General features: G+C 44.3%; 1 protein-coding gene across 18 annotated transcripts in view; it reads left to right on the forward strand.

Moving 5' to 3' along the window:
• The first annotated feature begins 1,849 nt into the window (after positions 1-1,849).
• Positions 1,850-21,856, forward strand: part of LOC135103372 (F-actin-uncapping protein LRRC16A-like) — an 86,284-nt gene continuing 66,277 nt past the window's right edge. For 9 of the 18 annotated variants that reach the window (XM_064009478.1, XM_064009488.1, XM_064009495.1 and 6 more), the window contains exons 1-4: positions 2,417-2,622; positions 13,168-13,265; positions 13,742-13,792; positions 14,290-14,349. In XM_064009478.1, the coding sequence (XP_063865548.1) occupies positions 2,586-2,622; positions 13,168-13,265; positions 13,742-13,792; positions 14,290-14,349 (246 nt within the window). In that variant the 5' untranslated portion in view covers positions 2,417-2,585. Of the gene's footprint in view, positions 1,999-2,416; positions 2,623-13,167; positions 13,266-13,741; positions 13,793-14,289; positions 14,350-21,856 lie in introns of those variants that run through there. The other 9 variants (XM_064009493.1, XM_064009496.1, XM_064009481.1 and 6 more) reach the window with 2 other exon arrangements.

Consider the following 21,856-nt stretch of genomic DNA (forward strand, 5'->3'; position numbering starts at 1 on the left):
TCTAACTTATTCCTCGGAAAAATTTTGACCCGGGAGCGATTTGGCACGACACCGTCACAGCACCGACTGTCCTGCCTCATTTAAGTTTCTCAAGATGACTTGCGAATGTCGCCTCTCTCTCTCTCTCTCTCTCTCTCTCTCACACACACACACACACACAAAATGTAATGACAATGCAAGAATGCAAACATGACTTTTTAAGCTCCTTTAAAATGTGTTCTACAAAATATAATTTATGTAATACAATTATTTATGATAATAAATAATAAGAAAGTCACTTTACATGTGGACCTTCATGTGGGTAAATTTTTGGAATCATATCTTCATGTAAGTGGATTTTCAGGTGGGTTAAACTGGGGATGGTGGATCTTTAGGTAGGTAAAACTTTGGTGGATCTTTAGGCTGGTAAGACTGGGGTGGCGGATCTTCATGTGATCCGATTAAAGTACGCCTGCGCTTTTATATTTGGGTCAAACACGCGAATGTTGCGTCACACCTGTCAATGTTTCCCAACCTACGTGCACGTCACGCGCTGAAAGAATGAAAAAAAAAATATATATATATATATTCACGTCACAAATCCCGCGATCTGTTGCATGTCACTGAAAGATGATTTTGCACATATTTCAATCTCCGCTGGTGGAAAGGAAACTGACAGATTTTTATACGTATCGGAGATCAGAAAAAAAAAAAAAATCAAACAAGACGTTACATATTTATTTTCTTTACTGCATACACAGTCTCTCTCTCTCTCTCTCTCTCTCTCTCTCTCTCTCTCTCTCTCTCTCTCTCTCTCTCTCTCTCTCTCTCTCTCTCTCTATATATATATATATATATATATATATATATCAAAACAATTTTTTACATCTGAGGCACAGGGATTGGTAACGTTTTACAGGTACTGTGCTCAATGCACACCATACACAAGATGCCTTAGTGAATAATAGAAGAGATCCTGGGAGTTGAAAGCTGCTGCCACTCTGTCAAACTAGTCAGCTGTATGTGTGTGTGTGTGTGTGTGTGTGTGTTAAGAGTACGACAGGAGAGACGTGTGGTGATGAGTAGGAGGAAGAAAAATAAATGTAGCGTATCTCATACACTACACTCGCACAAGAGAGGAAACGTATCTCACACACTATACACACTCTTCCCCTCAGGCTGGCGATGACCTGTTTTCCTGCGTGGCGGTCATCCCCTCGATCCCGGCCAGGTCATGGTCAGTGTGCCACGTGTTGCAAGCTGCAGAGCAAGGCTAATAAGACCAACACTTCCTTTCTTCCCCCATCCCCACGCACCGCCAATGAGCATTTGTCATTCATTATTCATTCATTATTAATTTCACTCAGCAGTGGATGCCAAACAAATCGGAATGTCCTGAGAGAGAGAGAGAGAGAGAGAGAGAGAGAGAGAGAGAGAGTTTGTCATCTGGTGGGCTTCCCTTTGCATTGTCATGATGTTCACAATTGTTTCCCTGTCCAGTTTCCAATCTAGGCTCTAGTGGATGTCAATGGATTTTTTTTTTCAAGAGTATTTCCATGGTTATAGTGATAGTTCAGCAAGGATTTTGTCTAGTCAATGAGGAAAATACCTTATGAAGAAGTAAAAACATGTAAAAATACAGGCTATCAGTGTCTGGCAGGGAGATTTATCAGTTGACTCTGACTGCTTAGAATGATGAGATTATTTCCTAGAGTTTCCCGAAGCTGATATTTGTATGTGGGTACTATTGAATAGCTCTCTCTCTCTCTCTCTCTCTCTCTCTCTCTCTCTCTCTCTCTCTCTGTGTGTGTGTGTGTGTGTGTGTGTGTGTGTGTGTGTAATGATTTCATTGCGGAAAAAAAAGGCGTACATTAATATCTGATAAGGATTAGATGGTGATAGCGTCTGATAAATAGCAATAGTAGTGCCACCTATAAACTTCAATTAAGGCGTCGTGCTGGGATGAGTTATGTATTTGTAGCACCATGGACTGCCTGCGATTCTCTAAAGACGTGGAAGGTAAGTCCTAAATGTTTTAATGAGAAGTAATTGCGTTCAGAGAGAAAATTTTTGGCGCCGACGCATAGTTTCACCTGACAGTCCTCGACATCCCTTGACTGAGTGAAAACAAAGGTGTACAATGAGTGAGGTTGCAGATAATCAATACAGTGTGAGTTGTATTTCACCCTATAACTGATGAGCACATGAATGAACCCCAGTCATTCGTGAATCATTCTTGGAATAATTCCTATGCAAGTCTCACACATCCAGGCGGATGCCATATAGCATATTATAATGTATGGCCGTTTATTACCAGTTTGGAACGAGGTGTAGGGAATACTGATGCCACCGTGTATGTGTAGTGATGCTGGAGTATATAAGTTAGAATGAGGTTTTTGTGATCAATATTGAGGGCAGAGGAGGCACGTTTGGCAGCGCCGCCGTGACGTCACCAGCATGGCGTAGTGAGGCAGACACTCCTGTTTGAGCCGCTCTCCTTTTTTACTCGTACACACCGTTCTTTATATTTTACAACGAAGTGAACCATATACGGAATGGTGTAGGATGTCGTGAAGTGTTTCTAGTGTGCGTACCAAGCCGTGAAGATGAGCGGGAGGAATATAATCACCCGGGAGCTGAGTGGTAGGTATTTAAATGGTGATGTTGAAATGTAAACAATACTTGGCAGGAAGGGAAATCGAACCAACATTTTGCCTTCCTGTGCCCTGCTGGTGTTAGCTGCCCTTGTGGCCTGACCCTAGGGGGTGTGTAGAGCTTGGGGGGAGGCAGCCACAGCCCAGCCACAGCCCAGCCTCAGCCCAGCCTCCCGTGACCCGCGCTGGCCGGGCTGGTCATCTCCCGGGGTGGAGGAGGAGGTGGTCAGGTCGAGGAGATGAGGCAGGCAGGCAGGTGATCTCCCAGTGCAGGTTAACTAGACCCAGGGGTAGGGGTGCTGAGGGCCTGCTTAATGGTGGAGATGGGAAGGATAGGAGGAGGTGTGGAGTGGATGGAAGGGATGCAGCGGGTGGAGGAGGAGGGGTTGGATTAGGTAGTGTTGATGTAGGTGGGGTGGGTGGGGTGAAGGAGGAGGATGGGTTGTGTAGTGGGTGGAGTGGGTGGAGGCTGTGGTGGTCATTAGCAGAAGTGGGATGACTAAATGAAATTTTCTGTCCACTATTAATTTTTAAGATAATGTGAACTTAACTCTATCTACTCTCTCTCTCTCTCTCTCTCTCTCTCTCTCTCTCTCTCTCTCTCTCTCTCTCTCTCTCTCTCTCTCTCTCTCTCTCTCTCTCTTAGTTATTATCCAGGACATTTTTTATAGAGTTTCAAGTGATGCAATACCCAAGTCTTTTTTTTTTGTCTAAGGAAATAAAAATATAATAATCTAATGATAATAGTAATGCCTAACAATTATAATTTTGGTTGCACTATTACTTCACTGTTTTCCCAAGTGTTAGATCGCGATATTTATTTTCTAATCTTCAGTTTTACCAGCTAGATATTATACTTCGAGCATGAGTACATAATTATGAAGGAAATACAGTCTCTCTCTCTCTCTCTCTCATAAGTGGTAGGACCTTTAGAGAGAGACTCTATCTCATAGTAATACAGTAGTCTCTGAACTCTAGTAGCTGGTACCTGTGGAAGATGAAGGTTGATGTTAAGGAAACAATTAATGTTAAATTTATTCACTTCTTCTTGTTCCCATTGATTTGAACATAACTTCTGAATAATTTGCTTCATTTTACCTGTTAGAAAATTTGGTTGTAGTATATTTTTGTGGTTATACACAGGGAAACCACAGACTTCTGGTGTCCCTAAAATTTCAGACTAGGGCAGAGCGAACTTAGTATTGTTCATTGCCTCAAAACTCAATTACTCCATCTACCAACTTGACACAGCCCTCCAGATAACTATCCTCTCTTCTTCATTGGTACTCAACGGCCCCCACCCTCTTCTATGCTGAACATCCTCAGTCTATTGTTTACTTATAATCTAAACTGGAAACTTAACATCTCATCTCTAGCTAAAACACCTTCTATGAAGTTAGACATTCTGAGTCGTCCCTGCCAGTTTTTCTCACCCTCTGGCTGCTAACTCTGTACAGGGGCCTTACCCATCCATGTATAGAGTATGTTGTATGTGTAAGGGGGGGTTGGTTTCCACTCATACTGCTCTTATAGACAGGCTGGAATCTAAAATATTTGTCTTATCAACTCCTTTCCTCTAATTGAGTGTCTTCAGCCTCTTTCTCATCACTGCAGTGTTGCATCTCTGCTATCTTCCATCACTATTTTCACGCTAACTGCTCTTCTGATACCCCTAACCGTATGCCTCCCTTTGTGTCACGGCCTCACTGAACAAGATTTTCTATTTTGGATTTAAATTTTGGATTGGATAAAAATATTTGACATTCATACTTTAGTGAAGGAATGATTTTGCTTGAAAGTGCTCTGCATACAAGAACAAGGAAATAAGGGATCGAGTGCATCAGTCAGTGAAAACTAGTGATAATCTGGCTTTGTGGAGAGAAAGGGTGAGCTGGTTTGGTATGCTGAGTACGTATTCTGAACTGACAGATAGAATCCCAGTAAGGAAACCAAAAAACTTAGAAACTTAGAAATCAAACACACATTCATGCAATTTTTCAACCATGGAGCAACCTGCCTTTCACTGCAGGGATAGGAAGGTGATTATTATTATAGTCGTGTTTATGAGTGATGGAGGAAAGTACATTAAGAACACTGCTTATGATAGGGCTGAGTGGAATGGGGTTTAGGAGGTAATGAAGTTATATGGAGCGAGAGGTAATTTTGTAATTGAAGTGAAATGTTTTTATAGCCATGAAACAACCATGAGAGGTTATGAAACTAGTAATTTTGAGATGAGTATGTGAGTCAGACATCTGCACCGTTGTTGTTATTTAGTATGGATATGTGGAGGGATTGGGCAATCAGAGAGTTTAAAGCAAGAGTGGTGGGAGTAAGACCTGTATTGCTGTGAGGTGGTGACAGTGGGAAAGTACTGCGATGCCTGTAAGCTGTCGGTGCCACGGTGTTGACAGATCAAGACCAGCATGCTTGCAAGTTATGTGGTTGGTTGTGAGAAAGATCCATAGAGTTGTGACAAGTTTTATGCATCTTGGTTGTTTGGTATTGCCAGTTCTTTAGTCAGTAGCTTGATATGCTGGTGATTGTTGTTGTGGTGAGACCCTTCATCCTGCAATATTATGCCTATATGGCCCTTGTTCCTGCACCAAGAGAAGTGTAATATTTCCTCATTTCATGTTAAGAAAGAAAAGAGCCTATATTTCTGAATGGAAAATTACTATCCATAGAAATAATTGGTGTCTTTACCAGTAATATATACTACCTACCTATGATTGATGTTTATGGCACATAATGTATGTTCATTAGACCCCATTGAAAATAATTGCTGCAAATTATACTAATGGTGGGTATGTACATCTGTACATACACACTCCATCATTGAAACAGTTTATGTAAAGGAGAGTAGAAGCTGGCATGATTCATAAATTTAGTTATTATCATGTTAACACACATCAGCTCAAATAGATCATATTCACACAAAGAAGAAAAATGGACGAAGTAAATTCACAGGTTTTAGTATGTGTTTTATTTATATAAGGAATCAAAATATGTTATATACCTATGAAGGAAACATTTTGTCTTTAATAACAAAATGTTTAGGTTTTATTGAAGTTTTCCCAAAACTTTAAAGAGGTCTTAGGATGCTTCCTTGCTTTCATTCATGATTACATAACATACCTACTATTATTGTCATTATTGAGTTGAACACAAATTGCTGACTGGCTTCTCTTGTCACTGACGTTCATCCATTACATGCTTATCACATCGCTGTGATTCATTCTGCATGTTGATGTTAATTTGACATTGGGATTTATCATATCTTGCTTTTATAACAGATTGATCTCATGGTTTGTCGCTGCTTCACTGTACTGGTGCTAAACTCTTCATGCTGTTGGAATATCTGTCACCAGAACATTTTATCTTCTTACCCAGCTCATCATACTTTTCAGCATACTTCTTTCTATTGTCATCATCGTCTTTAATAGTCCAGGTTCCACCACTATAAAGCATTGTACATTATAGATGCTAGTATGGTCTATAGTTTGCTTTTATAAGTAAAGAGGATTTGAGTTATCAAAGAGGGGCATGTGAAAAAGCATTGTGGCAGGGTGAAAGTAATGAAAATGTGTACGATTGATGCAGCATGGAGTGGAGTGAGGAATGATGAATGGGTAAAAAGAAATACATCATTGTGATTTGGCCACATTGAAGGAACGAGGAGTGAACAGTTTGTGGAAAAAATGTATCTGAGTGGAACTAAGAGATCAAATAGAAGGTGAAATGGAAGATGGAAGGATAGGGTAAAGGAGATAATGTGGGAAAGGGATGGCTGCAGAGGGTGAGGGTTTGAACAGGCAAGGAGGGAGTGTTTAGATAGGGAGAGGCAGAGGCTCTTCTGCTGTGGCCACCTTCATAGGGAACATGTCTTTAGATAGCAAGGCGTCAGAGATGGATAGAGAGAAATACCATGTAAATATATAAGATTAGTAATTAGTTATGAGGAGATAAAAAATGTCATAGAAATACCATAGAAATACCATTTGATAGATTCCCACCAGATCACGGGATGTAAGACCAAGGGAAAACCTTAAACAGTATGGAAAGGAGTGTGTTATGTTACTTGACCTACATCCAAGACTGCACACCCCACCCTAGTACCTACTGAGTTTGATGGGTATATAGCATTGGTAGTGACACACCTTAGCTGGTGGGTGGTGCCTCTTTAATGCCTGCCTCACACTGATTGGCTGGACAGATGAGAGTAGGATGAACCACTTCCTTGCCACACATGTGAATCGGGGGTCAGGGGTGAAGGGGAGGAGGAATGGCTGTGCATACTGTTTGTCTTCCATGCTATTATGATTTTATCTTTTCTTTTTGTCATTTTTTTTTTTCCATATATATAAGATGGATTCTAGGACCACAGAGTTATAAGAAAAGGTCCGCTGAAGGTGCCACTCCCAGTAGAGTATAGTCGAAAAAGGGATTAACCAAATTTTGAGTGTCCTTTTACTATCTATGTTTTGGCAGATCCAGTAGAAATAAGGAAGAGTTAAGTGAAATCACAAACATTACATGAAAAGTGCAGAGTATTCATGCAAGAATTTAATTACTCGTCCACTGTGTGTAAATAACTAACAGCAAATACTGTTTATTTTCTGGTAGTGGTGTGGTCAGCATGCTCAGCTCACAACTGAGAGATCGCAGGTTCAGATCTCACAAATTTGAGCTTGTCCCCTCTTATGATGCAGCCTCTGTTCACCTATAGCATAAAAGGAAATGGAAATCTGTAACCTGATCATGCCAGGGTGCCATAAGCAAGTGTGGTGTGTGGCTTAATCTCTCCTCCCCATTGATGGAGGCCTTTGACTTGTAGTGGAATCATATAAGCCAGTGGTAATGATGGTGATGGTGACTGTCTATTTATTCATTATCTCTCATTCAGTTTAAAGTCAATGTTAATTTTTAACTCCATTCACTTAATTTTTATATAGCGAGAAAGGCAGTGTGTGCTTTGTGTGAGAGTGTGTAGGTGTCATTAGAAAGCAGTGATTATTATAGCATGATCCCCACGTGAGTGATTAGCGTTCACTGATCTTGCTGCTTCCTGTGCATAAACACATCATTTTTTCACTGAGAGATGCTTCATGGTTTGGTGAGCAGCTGGTATTGAAAGTGTACCTAAGCTAGTTGGGGAAGCAGGCAGGCAGGCAGGTGTGTGTGAGTTCTGGTTGACAGCTGCACCTGAGGCCCATCACACCCTGATGGCCCACCTTCCCTTCTGTTACTCACCCACATCAGACATTGACTCTGTCACAGATCAGTGGCTCATCATTTTGTCCAACTTCACATGCACCAGTTATTCATTTTTAATTGTGTGTATAGTTGTGTGCTTAAAGGTGAACATGGGCTCTAACATTAAGTGGAGAGAGAGAGAGAGAGAGAGAGAGAGAGAGAGAGAGAGAGAGAGAGAGAGAGAGAGAGAGAGAGAGAGAGAGAGAGGTGGGGGCTGGGGGCTGGCTGTGCTTGGAACACACACACACACACACACACACACACACACACACACACACACACACACACACACACACACACACACACACACACACACACACACACACACACATACACACACACCTTCCCCATTCAAGATTGTAGGATGTAAAATAATATTCAGGCAAATCTAGGATGCAGTATTTACTGGAAAGTTTAGATCTTAGAAAGGAGTTCACATCCTGCTGGAAAACAAACAGGCAAAACAAAATCTAATCAAAACAGAGAAAGAGAAACAAGTGAGAGGGGGTTTTTGGAGAGTGTTGTGAATTGCATGACTCACAGCTGGCATAGAGAGGCAGGAGCTTCTGGAGTCTGGGAACTCCTGGGAACTGCGTGTGGTGTTCATGGAGGATGTGGCTTATTGTAAAGGCTGGATGGTTGAACGTTTGGATGGTTGAGTGAATGGTTGAGTGTTTGGATGGTTGTAGGTTTGGATGGTTGGGCGTTTGGATGGTTGGGTATTTTGATGATTGAGTGTTTGAATGGCTGGGCCTATGGATGGTTGAGTGTTTGCATGGTTGGGCGTTTGGATGGTTGAGTGTTTAGATGGTTGAGCTTTTGGATGGTTGAGTGTATGGATGGTTGGACCTATGAATGGGTGAGTGAATGATTGAGCGTTTAGATGATTGGGCCTATGAATGATTGATTGTTTGAATGGTCGGACCTTCGGATAGTTGAGCATTCCCTGAGGATAATTGGAGGAGAAGGCACCACCCTCTTGTTGTCCTGGCTGGATGGCATTCCACTTGAAGCCCTTAAGAGACCTGCCTGTGACCTCGCCATTGTCTCACGGGACTTGTTATCACACCAACATGAGACTGGCTGGGGATAGTGTGTTAAAGGCAGCGGGAATTCAACATACTACTTCACTCCCAAGCTCTTTCCCTGCTGGACAATTTTTCTAATAACTTTGCATAATTTTCCAAGAGTCATTTTTGCTCTACACGTGCCAGTTCCAAAATACTTGATAAACAGTCAGGCAAGGGGCTATAAATACGAAATTCCTGCTAAGTGCCAATGAGAGAGAGAGAGAGAGAGAGAGAGAGAGAGAGAGAGAGAGAGAGAGAGAGAGAGAGAGAGAGAGAGAGAGAGAGATGCAGCAGGCCAAAAGATGGAGAAAGATAGAAAGGACAATATTATTATTTTTACGAGACATTCTCAGCTAGGCGGCGGGGGAGTAAAAGAATACAAGACAAAATAAAGGCCACGCTATTTTATGTCCTAAAGCAAATACAGGAAGAAAACCCAGAGAGAGAGAGAGAGAGAGAGAGAGAGAGAGAGAGAGAGAGAGAGAGAGAGAGAGAGAGAGAGAGAGTCTGAAACACAACACACCCCCACTACTTTTAAAAGGGTCTAGTTTAGTTGGTGACAGGAGTTTTAAGAGTGTTTTTAAGACTCCAGTGACAGATTAACAAGATTTCTACCTTATTAACACGTAAAACAGTCTTGTCAACTTTGCTAATCATCCCTGAGACTTTGAAAAATATTCGTAGTGGGAAAGCAAAGCGTTTTTGAATAAAGGGAGAGAAAGAGAGACATTCCTTTCTCTCTCCCTTCGTGGACGCCCTCCCTGCCTCTCTTGACACGCCCTTGTTGTCATAAGGAATGAGTTTATTCAGCCAGAGACGTGGAAACATACATAGCAGTGATAGAAAGGGGAAACGACTATGTGGTATGGGAAGGGGTGATGAAGGGGTATGTGTGTGAGGGGAAAGGGAAATAGGTGTGTGGTTAGTATGGGAGGGAAGTGGATTGGTGCGTGGTACGGGAAGAGGTGTGACAGAGAAGTGTGTGTGTGTGTGTGTGTGTGTGTGTGTGTGTGTGTGTGTGTGTGTGTGTGAGGGGAAAGGGTGTGTGGTTTGTGAGGAGGAGGTGGAGAGGGAGACAGTGTGTAGTTGGCATGGGAGAGAGAAAGTGGAAGAGAGGAGTGTGGGGTGTGTGTTACGGAGGTGTGTGGTTTGAAAGGGAAGGGAAACAGTGATGTGTGATAAATATGGGAGGAAGAGGAAATGCGTAGGTGCATGCTTTCCTCCTCCTCCTCCTCCTCCTCTTCTCAGTAGCATTTTCTCTAATTTCAGCACTGTACAAACCTTACGCACTCCTAAGATAAAAAAAAATGTCATAATTCTTAAGCATAAATCGTCCATATTATTGGATAACTATTTTTAAGGCAAATTTTTACCCTATCATAACACTAATACCAAAATACGTACTCGATAAACACAAAACTTCACACCTGCCCAGGCTACACCTCCACCACCACCACCACCACCACCACCAGCATTAGAGGAGCCAAGGTGCGGGTGATGAGGTGGGGTAAGGCTGGTGGTGGGGGGTGGTGAGAGAGGGGAGGGCTGGGGGAAGGGGCGTGATGCAGAGTGACTGGAGGAAGGCAGGGTAGGGGAGGAGATGAGAGGTAAGGGGGAGGGGAAGGGGAGGGGGTTAGTAGCTTAAGATAACCCGCATGACTGACGTGTAGGGATAAGAGCAGGCACCTTGAGACTTCCATGTAAACTCCACTCACTCCCATGTAAACTCCACCCATGTATCTCTCTCTCTCTCTCTCTCTCTCTCTCTCTCTCTCTCTCTCTCTCTCTCTCTCTCTCTCTCTCTCTCTCTCTCTCTCTCTCTCTCTCTCTCTCTCTCTCTCCGTAAACCCGTGAAAATTTGATGCGGTGTTCAAATTTTTTTCCACGTGATAAATTTTCTTAACCTAGAGATAAATTAGTTCAGAAATACGTCAAGTGGTGGCTGGCTGGAATAGACCCAGTAATCGGGCTGTTAGTGTCGAGTCAGTAGGGAAAAAGCTTTAGAAGATGAGGATAGAGTGTTAATTTTTTTTTTTTTTTTTTTATGTAAGAGGGGATCTCGCCATAGGAATATTGCTGTTTTGTCCTTCCTTTGTATTCATGTTGTGTTCTTCCTCCTTTGTGTTCTTTTACTGTATATACCTCTTTCTCCTCAGCGATAGATATGTTCATTCTTCCATTCGTCTTCTTCCTCTTCTATCTCCTTAGTATTACGTTATTTGCTTCTTGTTCTACCTTTCTGTTCTTTTGTGGTCTCTCTATTTCCTCCATCTCACCATCATGTTAATTTGTTAATTCTTCCTTCATATTCCTTTTGCGTTGTGAAGACTCACCAAGGGAAACTTAACGGTACCCGAGCCACGAGGCCTACACTGGAGCCTTGACCGGGGAGGAGGAGGAGGAGGAGGAGGAGGAGGAGGAGGGGCGCGTCTTGTACAGTAATGTCCCGTCACTCAGATCACGTCACGCCTTTACCTGGCAACACTACAAGGTCACGTACTTCAATAGTAGTGATAAAAGGGTGATACAATGCTCTGTTTTTGTATGTATAGGGATAATTACCCTCGTATTAAGTGCAATGACGCGTGTAGAGGCATTGTTTCCGCCACAACAAAGTATTAGGTAATGAGAAGTAATAATTGTTTTGGTATTGAACACTGCGTTACCTTGGTGCAAACTTAGACTTTCTCGGGACCTCAGACTTTCCATCCAACGTCCAAGGTTTTGAATTATTCAGGTATTGTAGGTGTAACTCCAATACGCTCGCTATATCCCTTCTGGCAGACTTTCTCAGGAACTCCCAAACTTTCCATCGAGCGTCCATGGTTTTAAATTATTCACGTATTATAAGCGTAACACTAATGCGCTCCCTTGGCTATACCCCTTCTGCACAAGTCTTTCAGGGTCTCCTATACCCCCCTACTTTCCGTCCGCCATCCAAGGCTTCAAATTATTCACCTGTCATAATAAGTGTAACTAACGAAATCCAGTCGACTCAACCCTCCAAACAGTTTCGTATACCTTGCTGCTTTCCAGAGGCGAAGGAACAGTTTCATCTCGTGGATACATATAAAATCTTAGTGCCACATGATACAAAAAGTTGAGTTAGTGCGTGAAACTACTCATACAGTTAACGAAATCCAACCGGTCTTCTGTTCCAAACCGTTAAGCGTACCTCACTACATTGCAGAAGGTGGGAGAAAGTTTCTTCCCCTGCATAACACCAAGATCAAGTTTCATCTCGTGGATATAAAACGTACGCCCTGAAAAATTGAGTGCCGTTCTCAGGCGACGCAGGGAGGAGAGGAGGGAGATGGTCCTCTCAGCTGGCGGGAAGAGGAGGAGGAGGAGGAGGTGGTGGTGGTGGTGGTGGTGGTGGTGGTGGTTGCGGTGCTCTCAGCTGGCGGATTCAGCGAACAAAACAATATCTTTGGGATGGAGAAATACATTTATCGTAGAGACACAGGGATTGGGATCACCCTCTCGGGGCTGCCTGCCGGGACGCGTGGCCTTGAAATGTTTGTTTACTTTGAATCAGTTCCGTGAGGGCGGCGTGTGTGTATACAGTACCTGAGTTTACTAGCGGGGCGGGGGCGGATGTGTGCCCGCCCGCCTACTGCTTCGAGGGCTGCGTTGTGTTGTGTGCCGGATTGCGAGTAGGACCACATGGAGGCCAGTCACCCTTGCTAGTCGTGGTGGTTGTGTTGTGTGCAAGAGCGGGGTCACATGAAGGGCAGATATCCTAGTTAGTTTTCTGATGGTTGTGTTTGTTAGCATATAGGGTCACCTGAGGAACTTCTGTGTACCAGTGGTCATGTTGTGTTCTCTACTAGCACGAGATCACATGAAGACCAGCCCTAGTTAGTTTGTGAAGAGATGAGATAGGAAGTAGTTGAGGTTATATTAGGATAAGTTACGTTAGTACAGGCAGAAAATCAGGTATTTCAGGGTTTTTTATGTACTAGGTTAGGTTATATTAGGGTAAGTTAGTCCAATGTATCTAATCTAGTCTAACTCAAGCTACAGAAGCCAAACGGAACTTAATCAAACCTAACCATATCCTACATAAAAATCAACCAGGGTGCAAAATTTAGTTGAATTATGTGGCTCACTCTTATATCTAGTTTTCCCTTCTGAGATCAACCAGCGAGCCAGGAGGAAGTTTAAGTGGTCCTGAACTTACCCTGTGTGTCTTCCTTCCTTTGCAGATTCCATACGACAGTGCTTGGGACGGAAAGTTAAGCTCACGTTAAAGGTTCTGGTCAAGGTTGAGACTCGGGGAGACAAGACAGAAAACAGGGTTCTGGTAAGTACTGTGATGTCAACCCTTCTGCAGAAATATGGTAGATATAGATAAGTGAATAAGTAGAAAAGTAAGAAAAGAAATGAATGGATGGACGCGGGAAAATAGAGAAACAGGTTAATTTTGTCCTTTTTAGGTCACAGAATAGTAAAAAATATATAGTACCAAAGAATTGTTTAAAATGTCAGTAATTGTGGGCGAAATAAAAAAATCTAGCAGCGAAAGAGTTTTTATTTCTTTTTATTATTTTGAGCGACATCCAAGCGGGCATTTTATTCTTTTATCTTCGTTTTTTTATTTATTTTTTTTCATTTTATTATTTTTTTAAATTCATAACAAGTTTCCTGTTCACGTATTAAAAACAACAACAACAACAAGTACTGCACCATAACTTTGCAACGTAACCAAAGTACATATTGTGTGTTTGTATTATCTCGTAATGTTTCCTGACCTTTTAATAGCACTGTGTCTCCTCGCAGGCCTTCGCATCATGCCGGCTCTTCGTGCTCACAGCCAAGGTCCCCACAAGGGTAAGTTTCTCAGTGACCTTTCAAGTACTGCACTTTATCACTGCATCCTGCACTCGTCTCCCCCAGCTGTCTCACTTTTCACGTCTGAGATTCACTGCCTTATTCTTTTTATAGACACCCAACATCACTTTCTGCCTTCTCTACTATAGATTCCATGAATATTCTTATGTTAAATCAATACGCATGTAGATTTAAATCCAGGTGTTGGTTTAATGTCCTCCTGCTGTATAGACACCATTAATATTTTTACGTGAGTCAGTAAACGTATAAATTTAAACCTGTTTGTCGGCAACTTGTCCACCTTCTCAACAGATACCATGAATATTCTTCCTTAAATCAATAAACAAGTAGATTCAAACCCAGGTGTCAGCAAACTCACCCAGTCGCCCAACGGTTACGTAAGTGAGGGCAGGCAAGCCACGAACGCAATGACATCTTAACGGAACACCACCTTCCCTTCACACCTGTACTGATCCACCTTGTCCCCTTCCTTGCAGGTGGACCAGCACTTCCACTACCTGGATATACAAGGCATCGAGAGCCGGAAACCCAACCAGGTGAGTACAAGTGATAAGTACAAGTAACTCTTTAGAAACATTCTGAAACCGTTCGCCACATCTCCACTACATTCCAGAGGCTCTGGTTGAAGTTACACGTGTTTTCAAGCGTATCCTTTTGGTTGTAGTGACAGTTTAACGAGATTTCTACATCATTATCAGGGGAAACACTTGAAAACCCGTCTACCCATCTCTGTGGCCTTGGAAAATAGTCATGGTGAGGGAGCAAAGCGTTTATGAATACAAAATTTCTACATTATTAACAGGAGAAACACTTGAGAACCCCTCTAATCATCTGTGGCCTTGTGGTGAGAGAGCAAAGCGTTTCTGAATTCAAGATTTCTACATTATTAACAGGAGAAACACTTGAGAACCCCTCTAATCATCTCTGTGGCCTTGTGGTGAGAGAGCAAAGCGTTTCTGAATAAGGGCCTTTAGTACCAGTTCCTTCCTTCCTTCCTTCCGTCCGTCCCCCTTGCCCTGTGTGATCCTAGGCGCCCGGGACGAGTATAGGTACAGCGGCGGCCTTCAGTTTGAGTTAAGGGGGATCTTGAGACGCACAAAGGCGGGACTGAAAGGAAGGGCGTTAGCTGACGGTAAATGTTTTGAGAGGAAGCCTGCGTGGCGTGGCGTGGCGTGGCGATGCGTGGGTGAATGCGTGCCCAAAGTTTTTATTCCTCGTTTTAATCTTTTTTGCGTGGTCTTTCATTCCCCGCTGTCGAACCTTTGAGTGTGTGCGTGTATGTGTGCGTGTTGGGGAGAGGAAGGCGTGCGTGGGGGATGGGTACTGGTGTAGGTGCGGGTGTGCGGGGCGTGTGTGGGTGTAGGTGAATGTGCTGACGTCACTGTAGATGGAGTAGGAGGAGGAGGAGTAGGCTGAGAGGCTGACGGGCTGGCAGGCGGATGTTGTGAGGAGGTGAAGTTGTTTCCGCCGCGCTGGGGTGGGATAACACCTTGCCTCCTCCTCCTCCTCCTCCTCCTCCTCCTCCTCCTCCTCCTCCTCCTCCTCCTCCTCCTCCTCCTCTTCCGTAGCACAGTTTCAGGGTCAAGACATCATTGTGTGTGTGTGTGTGTGTGTGTGTGTGTGTGTGTGTGTGTTTATCTGGTCATATTATACTGTGCCTAATTTAACCTCGAGTTTTGTCATATCTTTCATCCATCTAGTTTTACCTTATATACAGTTTTTCTTATTCAGTCTTTTCATTCTTCATTCTATTCTGCTTGTCTTTACTTGTACTGGGAAAGTCAGATTATTGTGTTATTTTTAGACATCTACCTTGAGAGAGAGAGAGAGAGAGAGAGAGAGAGAGAGGGGTGAGGGTTGTACAGGTGGGTGGAGGCTGTGAAGGGAAGGAGAACATTGCTTATAATTCTCCGTAGCGGTGACTAGCGTGCACTGAATGTCTCTCGGCCTGTACATCTCCATCACCTCGCTTCTTCCCACGGCCACGTTCCCTTCCAGACTCGCGTGGACTCCTGCAGGCGGCGAGAGGCGGGAGGGATGGACAGCACTATGACCTTAGAATAATGGGGGTGTTGACAGTGGCTAGGGTATCCTGTAGGTGTCATGTGGGGGTCCTGTCGGGGTCCTGTGGGGGTTCGTTGGGGTCCTGTCCTGCTCTCCCACCCTCTCCCTCCCAGTCTCACCCAGCCGTGTCCTCTTCCCTCTTCCCTCTTCCCTCTCATCTCCCCTTCACACTCCAATTCTGTGCTGTGTTCCCCTCTGCTCCTCTCTTCTCTCCCCTTTCTCTCTCTCTCTTCCCTCTCACTTTTAACACATCCTCGATCTGCCCAGACCCACGTGCGCCTCTCCCCCTCCTCTCCCTCCTCTTCCCCTCCTCTCACCCTCCTCCTCTTCCCCTCCTCTCTCCCTCCTCCTCCCCCTCTGTTCTCCTCCACCTCCTCCGGTCACTAGGGATGAGGGGAAAGTGGGGTAATGTTTGTATGTATGAGAGAGAGAGAGAGAGAGAGAGAGAGAGAGAGAGAGAGAGAGAGAGAGAGAGAGAGAGAGAGAGGGTCCCCAGATGTTGCATTAACCAGTACTGATACGATATAGTCACCGTCTATATCCTCCTCTCCCCTACACACACACACACACACACACACACACACACACACACACACACACACACACACACACACACACACACACACACACACACACACACACACACAGTCACTTATATTGGTGTGGTATAGTGAAGCCTCAACACCATAATACCACCCCTATACCAGCCACTCCATTCAAAGGGACAGACAGACAGATAGACAGACAGATAGACAGACGGACTGACTTAAAATTTACTTCTAGAGATAGGGACTTAATAACAATTTACTTAATATTGCAAATGGAAGTATTATGTGGGATATGAAAGCTCATTATGACATTATTGAAGGAGCAGGAGGAGGGGAGGAGGAGGAGGAGGAGGAGGAGGAGGGGAAGTTGCATTAGTAATAGTAGTAGTAGATGTAGGAGGAAGAGAAGGAGGAGGAGGAGGAAAGGGGAAATAGTAGTAGTAGTAGTAGAAGGAAAAAGAACACAAAGAATACAAAGGAACACAAACAGCGACAACAGAGGAGGAGGAGGAAGAGGAGGAGGAGGAGAGGACATTATCGGAGGAGGGATGGGTCGTGTCGTGTGATTGGGAGCGGAATGCATGAGTCACGGTGGTGTAGTGGGGTGAGTGGCTGGCTGGGAGTGAGTGAGTGAGTGAGTAGTGAGTGACGTCGAAATGAGCGTGGTGGGCTAAGGTCTGCAGGGAACAAAGGTCTGGTAGTTGGCTTCCTCTCTCTCTCTCTCCCCTGCACCACTGCCATTGAACTGAACAAGAGCCGCCCCGCTTGTTGCTTTGTGGTCGCGAACTTACTAACGTTTCGACTGTTTGTTATTTAGCTTTGCCAGGCTCTTTTGGGAGGTAATGGAGTTTTCAAAGGTGTTTTTATGATTATAATGATTGTTTAGTGTTTTGCGTCATCAGTGTGAAAAAAAAACACTCATTATTACTCGGCTAATGTCATCTCTTCAGCAACATTTCGGCTCTAGTGGAAGGTAATAGTTTTCAAGGGTGTTTTTATGGTAATAGAGTTCTCAAGGATGTTTTTGTGATTATAGCGATAGTTTAGTATTTTTGCGTTATCAGTGAAAAAAAAAAACGCTCATTATTACTGGGCTAATAATCTCTATAGCAACATTTCGGCTCGAATGGGAGGTATTAAGAGCCGGAAAACACTGTAGCCTTTGTTGCATTATGTCCGCATTTAACTTTTAATAGGCTCCAGTGGGAGTTAGCGGAGTTTTCATGGTTGTGGTAATAGTTTAATCAGTATTCTGCATTATCAGTGGGAAAAACACACACGAGAGCTGGACTCATCATCTGTGGGAGGTATTACAGTTTTCAAAGGCGTTTTCATGAACCTAATAATTTAAGAAGGATTCCACGACTCTACGTGAAAAACACCCGCGAAAACTCAACAAATCACTTCCCTAGTCTTTGAAAATAATCCTGATGAGACTCCCTAAGCGTTTTAAATACAGGTTTATGTCTCTCTCGTAATCATCAGATTGAACATAAGAAAATAAGGCAATCTGCAAGAAGCTGTCAGTCCTGAACGTGCCAGTCTCCAAGATAAAGGTGGCAGTCCCTTTAGGTTAGGCTAAGCTTCGTTACGTCCCTATAATACACGTGGCAGTCCCTATAAATTGAAGTATTGGCACTCAGTAACCCGTATCGCAGCCTTGGCTCTAACCATCACCAGGTGTTCTTGCTGCTGCTGCTCTCTCTCGGTGGTTCTTGCTGCCTCAGATGGAAGTGGCCGCTCGCTTGCTGTCCTATATTCGAGTACTCGCGGCGCTGGTGGCTCATTGCATATCCTGCGTGTTGGTGATAGGTGGTGGTGGTGGTGGTGGTGGTGGTGGTGGGTGGTAGGTTTTGTAGACGCTGGAATGGAAGGGATGTTGTTTTAGTGGCGATTCTCTCAGAGTGTGTGACTGATTAGGGAGACACTTATGAAACGAGGCTTGCCTGAGAGGGAATTTAGTGTCGCCTAGAGTGTACTGTGGTCTGAACGCTCAACTCACACACACACACACACACACACACACACACACACACACACACACACACACACACACACACACACACACACACACACACACACACACACACACACACACACACACACACACGTGCGGATCAACAATTTAAGGTGACCTACGCTGCGTACCTTCCGACCCCCACACGGTGACACACTTATGAGAACGCGCACACAACACACACACACACACACACACACACACACACACACACACACACACACACACACACACACACACACACACACACACACACACACACACACACACACACACACACACACACACACACACACACACTTGTTTCCCCTCTAACACGCACTTAACACCGTAGTAACCAAGCCAAGATAAGACACTCCGCTCCTACACACCCTCTCATCACCGTGCTTGAGGCCACCACCACCACCACCACCACCACCACCACCACCACTACTACTACTACCCTAACCTTCACCACCACCACCACCACCACCGCCAGGCTATGATCAAGGGGCGTTCATAGCAAGCGTGACGCAAGGAGGCCAACTCAACGCTCCCACCCGCTTCAATAGAGGTGGACTTGACATGAGTGAAGTGCATATTAAAGGATCGTGTCGCGGCACTGGCTGGTCTGGCTGGCTATCGTGGCCTGCTGCCCCTCTGCCAGATCATTGCAGCCTCACCAGTTATGCTTCTTCTTCCTTGCTCCTTACTTCTTTCTCTTTCTTCCTTGTCTTGAGTATGTGATGCTCTTAAGAACGCTGTTGTTGGTATAGACTGGGGTTACGTATCAGATGAACTCACGAGAGAATAGCAAGTGAGAAATAGATTTTGCTTCTTACTTCCTCCTCCTTCCTTCCTTCTCGTCCTGGTGATGTGATGCTCTTAAGAACGCTGTTGTTGGTATAGACTGGGGTTAGATGTCAGTGACGAGGGATTAGTAAGTGTTACGTGTGGGTGAGATACGTGTTTGCTATTAACTATCTTGTGGGAGATTGGAATAGATTTAAAAGGGGATAGTGGATAGTGGGAATAGATGGACAGGTGTAGCCGACTGAATGTAAGCAGATGTGGGATACTAGTCACACACACACACACACACACACACACACACACAGAGAGAGAGAGAGAGAGAGAGAGAGAGAGAGAGAGAGAGAGAGAGAGAGAGAGAGAGAGAGAGAGAGAGAGAGAGAGAGAAGGGTAGTCAGTCAGCTTAACATATCCATCCATCCGTCCCTCTATAGGTGACGGGCAAATGAGCATGTAGGGTAACACCTGGCTGGCTGGCTCGTGGTGGCAGGAGGGGGCGGGGGAGGCAGCAGCGGTGGCCCCGTGTCAAGGTGAGCGGTCCTGCACAGACTTAAAGGGCAAGGCCGCGCAATGAGCAGGGCAGCCGAGCGTCACCTGGCGTCCCCCCGTTCCTGTGACACCTGTGATCCCGCGGTTCTTGAGGATTTCGGGAATACATTAAGTTTGGTGAAGGCCCTTGAAAGCTGTACGTGAGGTGGTGAGGCACGCTCTCTCTCTCTCTCTCTCTCTCTCTCTCTCTCTCTCTCTCTCTCTCTCTCTCTCTCTCTCTCTCTCTCTCTCTCTCTCTCTCTCTCTCTCTCTCTCTCTGTAGTTGCCTGGATGTGTCTTCTAGAGGTTATGGACACACACACACACACACACACACACACACACACACACACACACACACACACACACACACACACACACACACACACACCGAACAAGTAAGTAAGTGAGGAAGTAGAGAGTTCAGGAAGTTCTTCATTGACCGCAAAATTACAATTAAGGCAACAAGTAGAATAGCAGTCAACTTAAACGCAGCAAAACACACACACACACACACACACACACACACACAGACAAACAAACACACACACACACACACACACACACACACACGGATGAGCAAGGCGTGAAATACCAGAAGGGGAAACGTGCATGAGTTGTCAGCGAGCACAAAAAGCGAACATAACACGCCATACGTCGCTCGTTTGGCAAAAGACGCGACCATTAGAGGGACTCGTGGCTCTGAAGGAGGCACTGAGTGGGACTTAAGGTGGCACGAGGATTATGTTAAGTGCTGAAGCTTGCCTAATGTTGCAGTGTTCGTAATAGTTTTTATGTCAGCGTGGGGAAGGATGTTTGATGTATCTTGTCATCTTCGCTTAGGAGAAAAATAGATATGAATACGGAGGAATAAGAAAAGGGAGGGAGACGAATGAAGAAGTGAGAGGAAGGCTAATAATTAATACGTCTTAAAAACAAAGAAGAAAAGGTAAAGTTTAGAGAAGAGAAAAGATCAAAAGGACTAGTAAATAAAAAAAGAAAGAAAAGAAAACATGAAAATTGCTGTTAAATAAAAAAAGAACAAGAACAAAAGGAAAAAAGCAAAACAAAAGGAAGTGACAAATTGAGAAACGAAAAAAAAGAATGACAAGAAAATGGAATAAAAGCAGGAAAGAGATGAGACGAAAGAGGAAAACAAGATCAGATCCCGTCCATTACAAGCAGGGAATACTGGTGCCCTTCCCGCACCCCGCAGTCTGTGTCCCCGCATGGTAATCTGAGGCAGCAATGAACACGTTAGTTACACAATGACTGTCTTAATGTGTGGAGGAATTCGTGAAGTAAAGTAACGGAGTGAGCAAGAGAGAGGAAAATAAGTCACTTAAACTTCTTCCCTGAGAGAGAGAGAGAGAGAGAGAGAGAGAGAGAGAGAGAGAGAGAGAGAGAGAGTCATGTCGGTCTGTAGAAAGGGTATCTGTTTATTTACTGCTAATAATAATCTACGTGTGGAAATACAAGATAGATATAGGATAAGGCTTTCTCCCCGCCCACCTCTCCCTTCGACAACAGAGAGAGAGAGAGAGAGAGAGAGAGAGAGAGAGAGAGAGAGAGAGAGAGAGAGAGAGAGAGAGAGAGAGAGAGAGAGAGTTTTTGAGTACACACATGTAAGATGAATGAACACACACACAGGCAAAAGAAAAAAAAAGTTCACGTGTTTGGCTTTCTTTCATTTATTTATTAATGCAAATGAGCCTTTTTATCTTGCAAGAAATGCGTACATGGAAATTTTACAGTGAAGAATGAGAGAGAGAGAGAGAGAGAGAGAGAGAGAGAGAGAGAGAGAGAGAGAGAGAGAGAGAGAGAGAGAGAGAGAGAGAGAGAGAGAGAGAGAGAGAGAGAGAGAGGATGTTGCCCCGTCAAGTCTTCCCAGGAGTTAGTAAAGACTGTAGTATCATTAACAGGTTGCATGTGGGCGTGAAGGCGTGGCGGTGCTTCTAATGCTACTGTTACGTACATTCAAGGCGTGGCTGACATGTTGGGCTCCGCTAGGCTGCCTCTTCTACCACTCCCTCTCTCCCTTCCCTTCCCTCCCTTCTCTTGTCTTGCTCAGCCTCGCCACTCAGTCAGGGAGGGCCA

This window comes from Scylla paramamosain, chromosome 9 (assembly GCF_035594125.1).
Source record: "Scylla paramamosain isolate STU-SP2022 chromosome 9, ASM3559412v1, whole genome shotgun sequence".
NCBI lineage: Eukaryota > Metazoa > Arthropoda > Malacostraca > Decapoda > Portunidae > Scylla > Scylla paramamosain.